Below are 15,935 nucleotides of genomic sequence, written 5' to 3'. Positions count from 1 at the left end.
CCATGAATTGGATAGGTGTCCTTTGCCATCCTGTTGCTAATGGCAGAATTACTTGACTCTGGGTCATTTATTAAAACAGAGGTTCATTTAGCCAGGTTGGAGGTCTCCATTCTAGGGGTTGCATGTGGTCTCCTTGCTTCTGGATAAACTGTTGGAGGGTAGGAGCTTGGACAGAGCAGAGCATGTGTTGCTCTGTCCCATACCATCTCCTCATAAACCCACCAGGACTCAATCATGGAACCCCACCCTGATGCCTAATGCATCCTGAAGACCCCACCTTTCAGTACTATAATCAAACTAAGTCCCTTAATACCTTCACAATTCCACCAAAAATGTCAACATAGGAATTTTGTGGGGACACACTCAGCACAGAGCAGAAGGCCTCATTTTCCAAGAATGGATCTGAAGCCTGGGCCCCATTATGTGCTCACAGGTGTGCTTTCTTTGGCTGGCACAATGTAGTTAAAAAAATAAGTAAAATGAAAAATTTTGCATTTGAATGCTCAGAGGAAGACAGGCCTCTTCAGTTTGTCAAAGTCCACAGCATTCCCCTCGCGTCCTGGCAATTCATTATTTCACCCTCCTGGTTCCCCGCGGTGTCCCCCAGACCTCATCAGCTGCCACACTGGAGGGAAAGAATCGGCTGAGACTCTCAAGTCAACTTCCATTAGAACTTTTCTTGGCATTTATATTCCTATTGCTGAATTTTTAAGCCAGCTGCAACTCAGCAGTTCTCACCGACCACAGTGTTGTACCTTGATTTCAGATGTTTATGGCTAAGCTCAATTCAGCTTTCCGAAGATCAGCGATTTCGATGACAGACAAGCGAGTTCAGACAATGAATGAGTTTCTGACCTGCATCAAGCTGATTAAAATGTACGCCTGGGAGAAATCTTTTATGAACACCATTCGAGGTAGATTGAGCAGTGGCTGTGAGAACACTTAGTCCATAGAACATCCTCTCTCCTAAGGAGTTTTTAGGGTTCCCAGGGCCAGGAGTTCCAGAAGACAATTGAGGGAACCCCCTGAGCTGCTCTACAAGTCAAAGGATTTTCACAGAACTGGGGAGATTTTATAATAGGGCCAGACATCTGTTCTGGAGTACCCTGGGGTGAGAAACATATGGTAACTGACCAGCTAGCTACCTCTTACAAAAATAATCCACTGAAACACTGTGAGCATAAAAAGAGCTATCTCAAGCTGTTTTCTTGACTTAAAAGATATCCATAAACACACACACACACACACACACACACACACACACCCCTTCATTCTTACACGTATATCTCCTCCTGGCCTGCAGCCCCTTACTGTGTTTGGTGGGCCATTGACTCAATGTTTCTTGGGCAGATATGAGGATGCATGTGTACTTGTTGGTATTTTTTTTCTTTTGATGATGTAAAATGATTTCAATAAAATATAAACACAAATATAATTGCAGGGACATTTACATAATTACTGACATAGACTCAGGTGGTTGGCCGGTTAATGATCTGAACCACTGTTACAATTGACTCTCTGGGTCTACAATTACACTTTTGCACCAGCATGTAATTGGGGCTGAAGCTGTGTGTCTGCACTTTAGGGAGTGGCTTTAGAAAACCTGCTTCTGAGCTTGCCAAAGAAAATACTCCAGGTTGAGTACTGGAAGCCCTGTGGGACCCTCTTTGAGGACCCAGAAACAATTTCTCAACACTGAATTCACTTCACTACAATTTAGATTTGATTAAACTTGATTCTACTTGACTTAATTCAATTTTACCCAACTCAATTTTGCTCAAGTGATTTAATTCAGTTAATATGTACATTAAGTTCCTACTATGTGCAAGGCCACAGGAGTCACACAAATGTTCAGGCATGGGTCTTTGCTTTTAAGATTAAGGAAGGATGAGATAACTAAGCTCAAAAATAGCCATAATTTGTTGGCTCTACCTCCAGAATATATCTGGAATCCATCTGCTTCTCTTTGTTCTATTACCTTCCCAGTCTAAATCCTTTTCTTACTGGGCTATGGTAAGAACAGCTAGACACTGCCCCATCCCTCCTCACCTCTGCAATCCATTATGCAACCTGCAGCCAGAGTGACCTTTCAAAAATGTCTATTCAATCCTGCCCCTCACTTGCTAGAAAATCTTTAGTGGGTTCTTATATCACTTAAATTAATCAAATGTAGGTCTTCTGAGTAAAATACAAATCCCTCCTTGTGGTCTATTAGGTCCAACATGATATAATCCCTGGTGACCTCTCTGACCTCATCACGTTTTATCCTAATCTTTGATAATTGTGTTCCAGTCATGGGAACCTTCCATTTCTAGAACAATATATCACACTCATTCATGCCTTAGGATCTTTGCACATGCTGTTTTCTCTGCCTGAAATGCTCTTTTTCTAGGTGTTCATGATGGAATTTGTTTTAACTTTTGAGTTCCTCTCAATGTCATTGACTCAAAGAGGCCTTCTGGACCATAGTCCCAACCACCATTAACTACTACCAGTGCCTCTCAATCACTTCACCCTATTAACTTCATTTGTAGCACCCAACACAATTTATATTATCTTATTTAATTGTCTGTTTATTTCTTCATTGATTGTCTCCCTAGCTGGAAGAGGACTGAATCCCTGTATATACCTATAGTCTCTAATACTAAATATAGTGCCTGGCATATAGTAGACATCAGATTAAAATGTGAGTCAGTGAACACATGAATTCTACAGGATAAAATGTAAAAAGAGCTAAAACAGACACAAAATCTCCACGGGGGAGCACACTGGGTTGGAGAGAACAGGAAAGGTGAATCTCGGCTAGACTTTAAGGATGGAAAGGATTTGAACACATAGTTGTGAAAACTCCCTAGTTAGGAGAAAAGGCCTGGAGGTGGAGATACTAATGTAAAGTTGTTGGAATAAAGAGGTGGCTGAGTGTTTTTGGTGCAGGACTTGTGAATTACAACAGGATTACAGTAGAACTGGGCTCCTTTTCTGTCTCACTCACTTAAAAGACAAGTTATTTAACCAGCTAAGACAGTCTTCTCTCCTTCAGGAAAGTATAATATACAGAGGCTGGAAAAGGAAGGGGAATGGGGGACATGGGGGTCTCGGTTAACAAATATAAGAGTGCTGGTAGATTAAAGTATAATATACAGAGGCTGGAAAAGGAAGAGGAATGGGGGACATGGGGGTCTCAGTTAACAAATATAAGAATGCTGGTAGATCAGGTGAGTGAACTCTAGAATATCAAGAAAGTACAGATAGTTGGAGACAATTCAATGTATGTATCAAATCAGAAGAGTGAACAACATGGTAATGACAAATGTTTGAGATGGTTGATATATTTATTGTCTTGATTTGATTATTACACACACATATTTTGAAAAACTATGCTAGGGTCAGTCCATGGCCTATGACTTTGTGAGCTAGATCTCACATAACTGATGTATGGTTCAAGTTCCAGATCTGGTGGCTTGAGAAACATGCCAGGTGTTTGATTTGGCCATCCTTAATGTGCTGTGCTTTCTCTTTCTTTTTCTGTTTTTCTCTGGCAAGTATTCACACTCTTTGGCAAGATTTAAAAAAGAAAAGGAAAGAAGGAAAGAGAGAGAAAGAAAGAAAAGTCATTCCGTACTCTATGAAATTGTACAACAATTATGTGTAAAACAGTAATTGTGATATCAAAAAGGATATACTAATAATAGCCACTCCCTCTCACACAGTAGTGAGACAGTCTAATGAGATAGTGCCTGTGATGTGCTCAGTAGAGCATGAGCACAGAGTGAACTCCCAGTAAAAACAGCGATGGCTGTCCTGTTGCTGATATGAAAGGGTTTCTGCAGACAAGGATGGAATTGGGGTTGAAGACTATAAACACCAGGGAAGGAGACTAGACTTTAATTTGTAAGCAGTGCAGAGTTGACATCTTTTGGATTTAGGAAAGAGGAATAATGCTCTTGAGTCCTTTGGCTGTTCTTAGGACATTGGACCGAGACCCTCATCTGGCAGTCTTCAGGCCAGCATATGCCTTTTATTTGTCCCTTACAGTATTTAAACACTTTCCCCATTAGTTCCCAACATTTTGAAGCAGGAAGATGTCTCACAAAAATCTAGATTTCAGACTTTTGAAAGGTTGAAAGTCTGGTAAGCTTGGGCTCCCTTGCACTGAGAAGTGGCTGCCCTTTTGGTTGAGGTGCTGTTCTCCATCCTTCTACATCCCACTACCCCTCTGACCTTACACTTCCCCCACTCTCTTCATTCAGAGTACTTTCCTGGCCTCTGTAGGCATCTGAGCTTATGCCAGAGATCACCATCACTAAGAGTGGGAGAGGTCTTGGAAACCATACAGTAATGGCAGCTGTCCTATTCTGAGCTCCTGGTACATGCTGGATTTATGCTCGTGGCTTTCTGTACTTCTCATTTAAACTTCATGACAGGAAGAAATCAGGCAGGGGTGATCATTTCTCAATGCTGGTGCTTGACATGCAAAATAAGACCACCGTGGACTGTTTTCTATTTCACAGATGTACGAAGGAGGGAGAGGAAATTACTGGAAAAAGCTGGATTTATCCAAAGTGGAAACTCAGCCCTGGCCCCCATTGTGTCCACCATTGCTATCGTACTGACATTCACCTGTCACATCCTCCTGAGACGCAAGCTCACTGCCCCTGTGGTATGAACCATCTCTAGATTTGGTCTCTTTTGCTCCTCTACCCCGGGAAGTCCCAGGTGGGAAGCCCTTTCCTCCTCTCCTCTACCCAGGCATCATACCACCCAACGATAGTAAGCTGTAATATGTCAGCATCCAACCCTGATTTTTGGAAGCAAGTGCTTGGGCTGACAAGGTGCCCAGCAGTGATTTTCACCTGGTCTATGGCAAGGCAGGGGTAGTACTAGTTACCACTGAAACACAATATTGTATTTGGGGCAAAAACTCAAATGAGCATTTGACTATTTTATTTATATATACTATAAGAAGGAGAATTTGAAAACATTCTCTTGATGGGAAGAGTTGTAGGTATTAGGAAAGGCAGTAGTACTGGAGTTAGAGTCTGAGTTTAGGAACCAGATCTGCCTTATGTAAATTCTGACTTACTAGCTGTGACTTATGACAAATCATTAAACTACTCTTGCTTTGGATGTGTTATTTGTAAATGAGATGATATTAGGTTGTCAGAAAAGTCATGACACATTTTCGCATAGAAAAATATGTCATGACTTTTCCAACAAACCAATCGTTCCTTTCAGTGCAGTTGTGAAGACCAATTGAGTTATTTTATGTAAAGCACTTGGAACCATCCCCAGCTCTTAAGTGCTGTACAAATGTTTGTTGTTCTTATGAACCTGATTCTCATCCAGACCAGGCAAATGAAAGTTGAAAGCCTCAGAAGGAGAATTGGGCTGAATGTGAGAGGTTAAGGGGATCTAAGTAGTCCAAGGTAAAGAAACATCGAGCTCAGAATGGTCCTGGCTTAAATAGAGAGAAAAACAAAAACAAAAACAAAAAACAAAAAAACAAAAAACAGCTAAGATATTAAATGAAGTGTCTGCAGGGCAAGTAGTTAGAAGAAAGTCAATAAACACAAGACAGTGAAAGAGAGAGAGGGAGAGAGAAATACAGGTAAGATCATAGAGGAAGTATTGTACTCAAAATCAAGAATCCCAAGAGGAGAGAAGGGTGTGATATTTGCAGAGCCAGTATGCTTTTGCTGGACTATCCTTCATGAGGCCATTAATCTCATTACTTCTCCCCATTTCTTGGTGAGGTGCTTTTGTTTTCTCAGGCTCTTCAGCAGGTATTAGTTCATGCATAGTTTACTCTCACATTCTCTAGGGCCTTGAACCCTGCCATGAACTCAGAGCCAGCACCAATTGCAATGTTGTACAGAAACCTGAACAAAACTATGCCTACTTATTGGGACTGCTTTCTGTAATATGACACCAACCCTCCACCACCCCCCCCCACGTTTTCTCCAGCAACAAATCAAGCAAATCATTCTGAAATGAGATTGAGTGCATGCCTTTAATATTTTCTAACTTAATGGTTTAGAAGAAATCTAGAGCAAACCTAAATTCACTGAATGTAAAGCTCTTATTTCTTTGGAGTCAGAATTTCAGAGTCACTTCCTCTGGAAGGGTCACATCAGTAGGAGGGTCAGCCTCAAGGTCTTGGTCATATCAGCTAGCCCTGGTGCTCCATTAACCAAGGCCAAGGTGGGTGCTTTGAGACCTGGAAAGTGGATTCTCCACTGGGGGTGTATTTAGGACCAAATGTGATAGGAGCATCTTTCATCATCATCTTAATGAAGAAGGTAGGATTAGTTGAAGCCTGGGACCCTGTCTGCAGGACCCATTCTACAGCAGGCAGGATCACTCAAGATTCATTGAAAGAAGCCTGTGCTATTAACTTATTAAATGGGTAGCTAGGAAGAGGCTGCTAATTACACGTTGGACAGATGAGAAGATGTAATCTGAGGAATGAGATCCTGCACCACTAGGCACTAACGGAAGTGAGAAAAGCCTGTCTTCACTGAGGTTATATAGTACTGAATTTCCACTAGTCAGGGCCCAGTGAGGAAGGCCCCTGTGAAGAAACAAAGGGAGGCATTTCTTTTTTTTTTTGGTGGAGGGAGGAGAAATCATAGTTGAACTTAGGCTCTCTAGTATGTCCTTAGTATTGGGGAGGCAGGGCATAGAGGCCAGGTTCTGTGAACAGGAGAGTTGGTGGTCACACTCCAATAGCCAACAAGGGCAAGCAGGTCCTTCCAGGGAGCTTCTGCCTTCATCCTCAGGGTTGTGGTGTGTGGAAGGATACTGTGGCTTCAAAGGATCAGATTACCCTGAAGAACTGAGAGAAGGAGATGATTTGGGAAAATATGTATAGGGTTGTGAGCAAATAGTCTTGGTTCAAATAAGAATACAGGGTGGACAGAGATTTCCAAATGTATTCAGTTAGACACCTGCCTCAAACTTTTCCCTTCTGGATCAACAGAGACAAAGGGATAAATTTCCCACCATCTCAGTGAAAGTCAAAAAGCAAAACAGATAAAGATGCTGCTGTCCCTAATTTTCCAACCCATGGTTTCTGAGCCATAAAATGAAAAAAAAATTTCTCTGTACATCCCAGCTGTGCCACTATTTCTCATCTCAGTAAGTCTAAACTGTGAGTAAAATGGTTCAGAGCTAAAGCAACCTCCAATCCTAAATGCTCATCCCTTTCTTTTGTTCTTCAGGCATTCAGTGTGATTGCCATGTTTAATGTAATGAAGTTTTCAATTGCAATCTTGCCTTTCTCAGTCAAAGCAGTGGCCGAAGCCAATGTCTCTCTAAAGAGAATGAAGGTATAACTAACACTGGGTGAGTAGGGAAGAAAGATTTTGTTTCTGGGTGGGGAAATGGTTAGCTATGGGGATATTGTACCAACCCAATGAAGAACTGAGTCACTTTTCAGGTTGACATTAGGAGACTGGCACCCGCTCAGAGTTAGATAGATAAATGTATATGGAGGAGAGAGCAGGCAGAGTTTGGTAGGTGGTCTGCTCTTGTAGGAAAAATAAGACAGAGTCTCTGCTTATGGAGATGATGTTCTTGACTCTACATTTTATCCAAGTCATAATCTTATATTGTTCCAGGAGTAGGAGTGGGTTTGCACTGAACCTTCCCCCTTTACCTAGTTTGTCCTGTGATGAGTATGGTGATAGAAGTGATAGATAATGAGGAGCCATATTTATTCACTCACTTTGTCACCTGTACATTCATTTATGCATTCATAAAAACTTTACTGTATGCCTCTTATACACAAGACACCTGAGAAGTGTAAATATAAGAGTCTTTACTTCAGAGTCTTTACTTTCAAGAGCCTCCAGGTGCCCTAATAATTTCTGTACATAGTAAGGATATAAGTGACATGCAAGAAGAACAAATACAGTGGTTTCAAAAATAAGGCATGGAAAGAAAACTAGGGGCATTCTATTCAAGAAAACAGCACATTGAGACATCTATGAATTGGTTGAATGATCTTCTTCACTCAAGGCAGAAATCTGGAAGTCATATTAAGCATCCTTGGTCCCTGCAAACATGTTTTCACTTACCACCCATATCCAACCATCAAGAGTCATGTTGAGTCACTTCCCCATTACTGTATTTCCTCAATTTTAAGAGGTACCATTGTAAGACTGGATTTCAAGATGCAGTGCTATCACTTTTTGAAGAACCAACACCATCACATTAATTGCATGTGTTATACTATCAGAAATAAAGCTCTTAGATTAGAGAAAGGATAATATTTCTTGAATATTCAACCTTTGCTTTATCCATATTGACATTGTCTTTGTTCAGGGACTCCATCATCTTTCATCTGAACTACCACAGTGTTTTATGGACTGATTCTCCTTTTACAACGTTGTCCTCAAATCTATATTGCACTCATCTCCTAGAGAGTCTTTAAAACATTAATCTGACCACTGACACTCAACTGCTTACAATCCTTGAATCCTTGCCCCCTCCTGGACTGAACTTGAACCATCCATCTGTGGGTCCTCAATTTTGACTCCTCATTTCCTACCACCTTCCTATATGGAGCTCTGTGTCTCAGCAATCTTGAATTGCTTGTTTCATGCCACACACTTCAACAAACCATGCTTTTGCATACTTCTTGCATTTGCCCATGCTGTCCCCTCCGCTAGAATGATCTCGTCCTTTCCACTTTCTCATTTTTGCCAGTACAGAATCAGCTCAGGTACTAACTAGATGGACTTCCAGGTTGGGAAACTAAGTGCCCCTTCTCTGGGAATTACAGTGTTTTGTTCTGGTCACATTTCACTTGTGCATGTTCTCATCTCCCCCAGATTATTATCTCTTCAAGGACAGAACTGTCCCTTATTTATATTTGCATTTCTGCTGTTTACCCCTGAAACTGGCACATGGTGGACACTTGCCAAATGTTTTGTTGAGTTGAGCTGATTAGGGGCCTAGGAAGAGTACATAGCAGAGACTAAGAACATTACCTTGGTTTCATAAGCATTAGTGTGAACCAGTGAAGTCCATCAACCAAAGACTGGCAAAGGCTGACTATCTGGTAAAATGTAGGTAAAGGAAAATATAGCTTTGGGTCAGAATTCCTCAATGTGGGTGACCCACATATGTCTTGTGATCAAAGAGGCATCTGTCCCAGATAGTATGAGCTCGTAGACTATTTCTGCTGCAGCTTCTCCTGTGGGAATAACTTCAGAAATGCTTTCTTAATGTCCTAGGTAGAATTGCCAAGATTGAGATTTTGGGTCATTAGAAGATTTACTGGGATGATTCATGGAAATAGATGGCATCTACCCACTTACTTTTGTCTCTTTAATCTTAGAAAATTCTCATATATAAAAGGCCTCCATCCTACATCACCCATCCAGAAGACCCAGATACTGTCTTGTTTTTAGCAAAAGCCACCTTGACATGGGAGGAAGAAGCCAGTAAGAAAAATGACCTAAGGAAAATGCAGAACCAGAAAAGGTATTTTTTCAAGAAACGGATGCCAGTAGAAACCTACAGCAAGTGGAGTCCATCAGCCCAGGGATTTGTTGGCCCAGAGGAGCCAAGTGGCATTCCCACGTCGGTTCTGCATAATATAAGCTTTGTACTGACAAAGGTGGGTTTATATTCCAAAGGTGTATACTTTATCCATCTTCCTTGAGTTGCATAGCTATGGCCTCTTGCCCCGGCCCGTGGGACAGTTGAACAGGTTCCTTGGGGGAGGGAGTGAGAGATGGGACAAACACACGCACACACAATACGAGGTGCTGATCAAGTCTTCTTCCGTCTACTTCCGTTTATTGAGGAGAAATGGTGAGTTATATACAGTTATATATATAATTGGTTGCCCGAAATGCAAATGAGATAGAATAGCATGAACCAATCATTGATGTGGGTGGATCTCTCCCGTTCTCCCCAACCACTTCCGGGGAGAACGGTTGGTCACATGATTTCTGAGAAACGGTTTTCTCAGTGAGGAAGTGAAGCCTAATGGTTTCCAAGATGGCAGATAGCTCAAGATGGCTTCTGTATGCAGTGCTCACCACAGCCTCTCAAGACAGAATATAATTCAGTTTGTGATGGAGGTGGTAGTGGGATACCTCTAACTAGGGTTTCTATTTTTTTCCCCCAAACTTTAAAACTACCTACATGCCCTAGTTCCCTCTTTGTCATGTCATAGCTTTGGAAGCATTGTCTCCAACCTTAGGAAAGATGGTGGTTATAGTAGTACTGATATTCAATGGCTCCTTTGGAGCTGGTTGCAACTCTGAATGGACAACCCACTTTCAGTGACCAGGCTCAAACGGACTAGCTTTCATATGTCTCTTAAGATTTGTCCTTAAATTCACATTAGAGTATTAGACAATAATAACTGACAATTAAAAGCAGTTACTATTTACCAGGTACATAATTAACTCATTCAACCACGCCAATAACCTTATGAAGTAGATACTATAAGTACTCCCACTTTTTATTGAGAAACTTAAAAGTGCTAGAGGTTAGATATCTTGCCTAAGGTCCCATAGCCAGTACATAGCAGAAGAGGTCTTCATATCCAGGGTAACCAGCTCCAGCCTCTGTGCTCCTAGACATGAAAAGCTCTCTTGTGAAAGCAAAATGATATCAATGGCAACCCAACAAGAGGTTGCAAGGGCAAAGTCAGCCAAGCCAACCAGTGTCTGTTGGATGTTTCCTTCCCTTAAGGTAGGGGGATAGAGTTTTTAGATAAAGCTATGGATTTAGGAAATGTTTGACCTTCAACTGCATCTCTTGCATGCATCATCCTCTTGGACTAGGAACTTGGCAGCAGCATGGTCAGGGTGGCAGTGTTGATTTTTCTCAGCATTAATCTTGTGCCTAGTATTTTAATCTCCCGTCTTGTTGACTCACTCTTTTGCTGAAGAAGAGCTTCTTATTTATTATGCAATGTGAAGCTTGATAGCCAGCATGAGAATGGCACCTCTTGTAGCTAACAAGGCTATTTGCCACATAGTCTTTGGAAATGAAGTCAGTCCACTGAGTGCAATTGACTCGGGTCGTAGTTAAATCCTGCTGAGTGCCACCCACTCTGCCTTCTCATCCCTTTCCCAGTGCCTGTGTAGAGCAGTACCTGACTGTTCCAACCCTGTTTTCCTGGGTTTATCAGAGAGGTCTCAGTGAATAGCTCTCTAGTCTAAAACCCTCCAATTGCTTTAATCCTAATGTTCTTTTCAGTGCATTGGATGTGTACATTGAGGACATGGTCAACATTTTGTAAAATAAAGTAAAAGATTTAGTGGGGGCAATGCAGTATTGTGTGGATTGGGTGTCTACCTCTAGAGTCTGGTGGACTTCGGTTTTAGTCCCAGCCACTCACTAACTGCTTGACCTTGGGTATACTGCCCGAGCTTCTAGAGTCTCTGTTTTTTTACCTGTTCCTTAAGTTTTTTAATAGTACCCATTTCATATAGAGATTTTGAGAACTGAAAGAGATGCCAGATAAAAATGCTAAGCTCATAGTGATTCTGAACTGATGTTAGCTATTGTTGTTGTCTTTTTCCTATAACAGTTATGGCCAGCTTAAGTGCCGCTCTTAAATGTCCTAAGACATTTAGGTATGCAAGTTTTACAGAGCTCCATGATTCCATGAATGGTATCTTTCCTGAGGTCAGGGTGTATTGCTCATAGCTATGTTCTTAGTACTAAGCCTAGTACCTGGCTCAGTGGCTTCCAATAATGTTTGCTGAGTGAACAAATGAATAATCAGAAGCTCTCAGGATGTAAACTTTATGAATTTTTTGCCAACAACAAGGATGACTAGTCAAGGCTCTGGCCTGGCATCTAGAAGTAGACAGGACCCAAGGAAAAGCCAAGTACCTAGTAAGGTTATATCCATACTGATGGTCTCTTTGTCACAAAGTCTCCATGATTCCCTAGTTCCTTGAAGTCCTTTTAGTGGAATTAAAAAAGGATCAGCTTCATTTATGTGCAGCTTCAATGACAATACGGGCTCCATAAGGGCAGGGACTGCATCTACATTGACCACTATTTTATCCCCTGTACCTAGCATGGAACCTGGTGTTCAGGAAAGACTTGTAAAAGAAATTATTGATGACAGAGGGCAACCCTTATTTGCAGAATGGCAGGCAGGTGATAGGCCTTTCTGGTCTATCTTGGGGTAAGAAAGGAGCCATATATTTGGCCCATGTTGGGTATCTTTGCTCTAAGGGATTGCAGGGAGTAGGTCTAGATAAAAATGTTCTTAAGTGTTCTAACTGCAATATTGCAGTCTCTGCTTGAACACAACAGCGGGCATGCTCCCACCTGTGGTGCCTGCCTACAGTGGCTCCACCCAGGTATTCCATGACTCTCTCCCTTACTTCCTTCATGTCTTACACAAACATCATCATCTATAGTGGATGGCATCCCATGGTCCATGGGATGAACCTTTAGGTGTTCTCTGATTATCGTCCAACTTCCAGATCTGAATCTGCACCCAAGGACTGTCCTTACCATCCCCAAAATGCTCAGATGTTAACAGCCTGGGGAACGGCCCTATATAATGACTGTTGAGTATTTATACTCCAACTCCTTCTGCCATTTGGCCACTTTTCCAGTGTCTCTGCAGCACTGAGCTTCCTTTGCCTCCTGTGGGATCTGACCCAATATTTTACCTTTTATGGCCCACCTTCTTTTCCCTATAATACTTTCCTTCTTCTCTACTAGCATTTCCTTCACCTCCTGAATAAGTTATATTCACTTAAATCCTTGGTTCAGGGTCTGTATGTGGGATAACTCAAGCTAAGTCATCTACCTTTTCAGTAGAGCTTTCTTTGGGCTCCTTATTCCCCACTCCTTGCCCTGTCTTTTTCCTACTCTTTTTTTCTCCATGGCATGCATCTAACATACTCCATATGTTATTTACTTATCTTGCTTCCTGTTTATCTCCTCTGAGTAAAACATGAGCTCTATGGGGACAGAACCCAGACTATTGTCTGTTGTGTCATTGCTGCATTGTGTTGTTGCTGGTGCTCAAAATAGTGCCTGGTACCTAGGAGGCTCTAATACTGATTTGTTGGTTGAGTTAATAAATCTGCCACTGTAAAATTATCCATGAACTCCACTTGTTGGAATAGTGTAATTGCTTAGTAATTACAGATTGAGTTGTTAATGTGGAGAAATTAATAAAAAATGACTTGAAAAGCACCCAGCTCTCCATCTTTCAAAGGAAATCCTTGACCCCCAGGATTGTGTAGACTTTTACTTTCCATTCGATTTGCTTTCTTGGAATTTGAGCTCAGGACAACTCTCATGTCCAGAGCTGTCTATGTTTCCCAGACCAGCACAGGAATGTTTCATATCAGCGCTTGTATGTGATTTCTAGAAACCCTCTGGGCTCACTGCTATGCTGCACAAGACAAAACACTTAATCAGGACTTATATCCTTGCATCTTTCCAGGCCATGTATATTGGGGATGGGATGAGAGGATATGGCTGCACCCTATAGAGTCAGCAGTGACCTTTGGTTCTTGCCTGGCCTGACTAGGATAGTTTGAGAATGACACCCTTGGCCCAAGACCCAGTAAGAACTGGGAGAGTGACACATTCTATCTCTATTTCTCTGGCAGGGGAAGGTCTTGGGAATATGTGGGAATGTTGGAAGTGGAAAGAGCTCCCTCATTGCAGCTCTCCTGGGACAGGTAAGCTGTGTGGTGAGTGCCAAGAAGACAGTGGTACAACAGGGAAATAAGTCCCTTCCTGCTATGTTTGCCTTTGAGCAGTGGATCCCACAGAAGGGCTTAGCTGCACTGGACACTGTGCACATAGTTCACAATCATGTTGGGGAGACTAATGTGCTTGGCAGCTCCATGCCCCTTGGCCAGACAAGGGCTGAGATTTCACACAATCCTAGGTTTACCAACACCCCCAGCCAAGGATGCTTGTCGGACAGTGACTGCATCCTGGCCTGGAGCTCCACCTTGGTTAAAGAAAGAGATGGATCAATAAATCCATCTTCCTCTGTGATGTGGGCCTTTTCGTGGGGAAGAGACTGAGACTATAAATATATCTGTTCCTTGTTTGTCACCCTACCCCCAGTACCTGCCTCAGAGTCTGCACAGGGCAGATGCTCAATGCGCCTGCCTTAATGATGAAGTGGCTGATTGAATGCATAAACTAAAGCACCTATTTGCCTCCAGCTTCCCTAAAAACCTGTGATAGCTATAGGGGAATCCTGAGTCTTGTCCCTTCTCTGCTACATCTAGCTGTGAAACCCCAGGGGAAATGGACAAGTTATTTGTTGTATTCAACAGGCCTCTATCTTGCCATGGTTTCTATGTTGCATCCCAAATGAATGAGACATTTTCTGAGGAAAAAAAATATATGTCAAGTCCTCTTTCTCCCTACCCTGCTGTTCGAAGTAACTGAGATTATCTGCAGCTGGAGGGGGTGGGGAATGAGGAGTGGTAGGAGGGGTTTCAGTCTGAAGTAATGAGATCAGAGGGATGGGTCTTACAAGCTCCAATACGAGTGCTTTATTTTGGCCTCTGCTGACTCATCTGTAGAAAGAGTGGCAACTCCATTCCTCCTGGAGCTAGAGGTAGGGGCTGGGTTGGGGAGCTTCTGAGGTCACCCTTGCTCTGGGATTCAATGCATCTCTGAGATAACTCAGGAGACCCAGCGCAATTCTCCACCTAATGTGTCCTCTTGATAGCATCCTAAGTAAGAGATGGTCCAACCTTTGCTCAGGTGTTTCCAGTGATGGGGAACTCATTTCACAGCCAGTTCTCTCGCTGGAAGGCTTTGATGTAAATTGAAGTAAAACTTGCCTCCTTTTTCTTTTTTGGAGAGTTTTTTGCTATAGGGTGCATGCACTCACCAGAAAGACAGAGAGACAGAGATAGAAAGCAAGAAATCACCCCCCAGGGGGGATGGCCATGCCGCAATCCCTTCTCCTCCATTCTCCTCTCAGGATCTTGGGCATGCACACACATGCACCCAGCATGAGTTTTAAGCCACCGAGTCAGGGACGCAAACCACAGTTGACTATATGGGAGTCCAGTGACATAGCCATTTCGCTAATTGCTGGTCCCAAAATTTGCCACCTTTTAACTTCTCTTCTTTAGTCTGATCCTCTGGAACTTCTCAGAGAAAATAGAATCTACCTCTTATGCAATCGATGTGAATCAGGTCCCTCACCGCAGTCACTGGGGAGACAGGGTGGCACATTAGATTGCCTTGGTTTACCACCTGTCTCAGTCACATGCTCTCTGTTCAGTCTTTGGGCAAGTAGCTTAATCTCTCCAAGTCTTAGTTTCCTCCTGTGTAAAATGAAGCTCAAGGAGGGTTGTGGTGAGGATTAAATGACATAATGTATGTAACGGTTGGTTATAGGATAATTCCCAAGGCAATAATTCCATGGTACTAAGCCTCTTATATACACTTAACACAGTGCCCACAATGGATCCTACACATTTTAGCTGCTATTATTATTCCTGTTACTATCATCGTCACTTCTCCAGGCCTAACATTTTCTCTATGTTCCTTGGACAATTCCTGAGGCAAAATGATATCACGTCCTTTCATCACCTTGACCATCCTCCTTCTCTGACCCGGAAACACTGCTGCTGCTCCATGAGCACCATCCCTGAGCGTCAGCCTTGCACATTTCCTTTCCTGATAGCTCTGGACATTACACCACCACTGACATGACATCCACCATGACCCATCAGGTGCCCGTTGTCTTAAATGTACTTACATTCTCAGTATTGCAAACTGGAGCCCATGCAAATTTTCAATTGGATTGCTCAATGTCTATAAGTCTAAAAGTTCCACATGAAACTGGATTTTCCATTCCTCTTGAAGAGTTAGAAACTCTGGCCACACCAGGCCTGCATCTTTGCATAGCACCACTTGTGCAGAGCAGATGCTCAACAAGCCTGCCTCAA

General features: G+C 42.5%; 1 protein-coding gene across 5 annotated transcripts in view; it reads left to right on the top strand.

Annotated features, from left to right (window-relative positions):
• ABCC12 (ATP binding cassette subfamily C member 12) overlaps positions 1-15,935 on the top strand; it is a 77,980-nt gene that overhangs the window by 19,406 nt on the left and 42,639 nt on the right. For all 5 annotated transcript variants that reach the window (XR_003550513.1, XR_003550514.1, XM_006155233.2 and 2 more), the window contains 5 exons: positions 767-914; positions 4,512-4,660; positions 7,221-7,328; positions 9,344-9,625; positions 13,617-13,688. Coding sequence is in view for 3 of the 5 variants with exons in the window: in XM_006155233.2 (XP_006155295.1) it covers positions 767-914; positions 4,512-4,660; positions 7,221-7,328; positions 9,344-9,625; positions 13,617-13,688 (759 nt within the window). In the remaining 2 variants the exon portion in view is untranslated. The remainder of the gene's footprint in view (positions 1-766; positions 915-4,511; positions 4,661-7,220; positions 7,329-9,343; positions 9,626-13,616; positions 13,689-15,935) is intronic.

The sequence above is a fragment of the Tupaia chinensis genome, unplaced genomic scaffold (genome assembly GCF_000334495.1).
Source record: "Tupaia chinensis unplaced genomic scaffold, TupChi_1.0 Scaffold000439_1, whole genome shotgun sequence".
Lineage (NCBI taxonomy): Eukaryota > Metazoa > Chordata > Mammalia > Scandentia > Tupaiidae > Tupaia > Tupaia belangeri.
The sequence above is the reverse complement of the archived record's forward strand: the minus strand, read 5'-3'. Positions and strand labels throughout refer to the sequence as shown.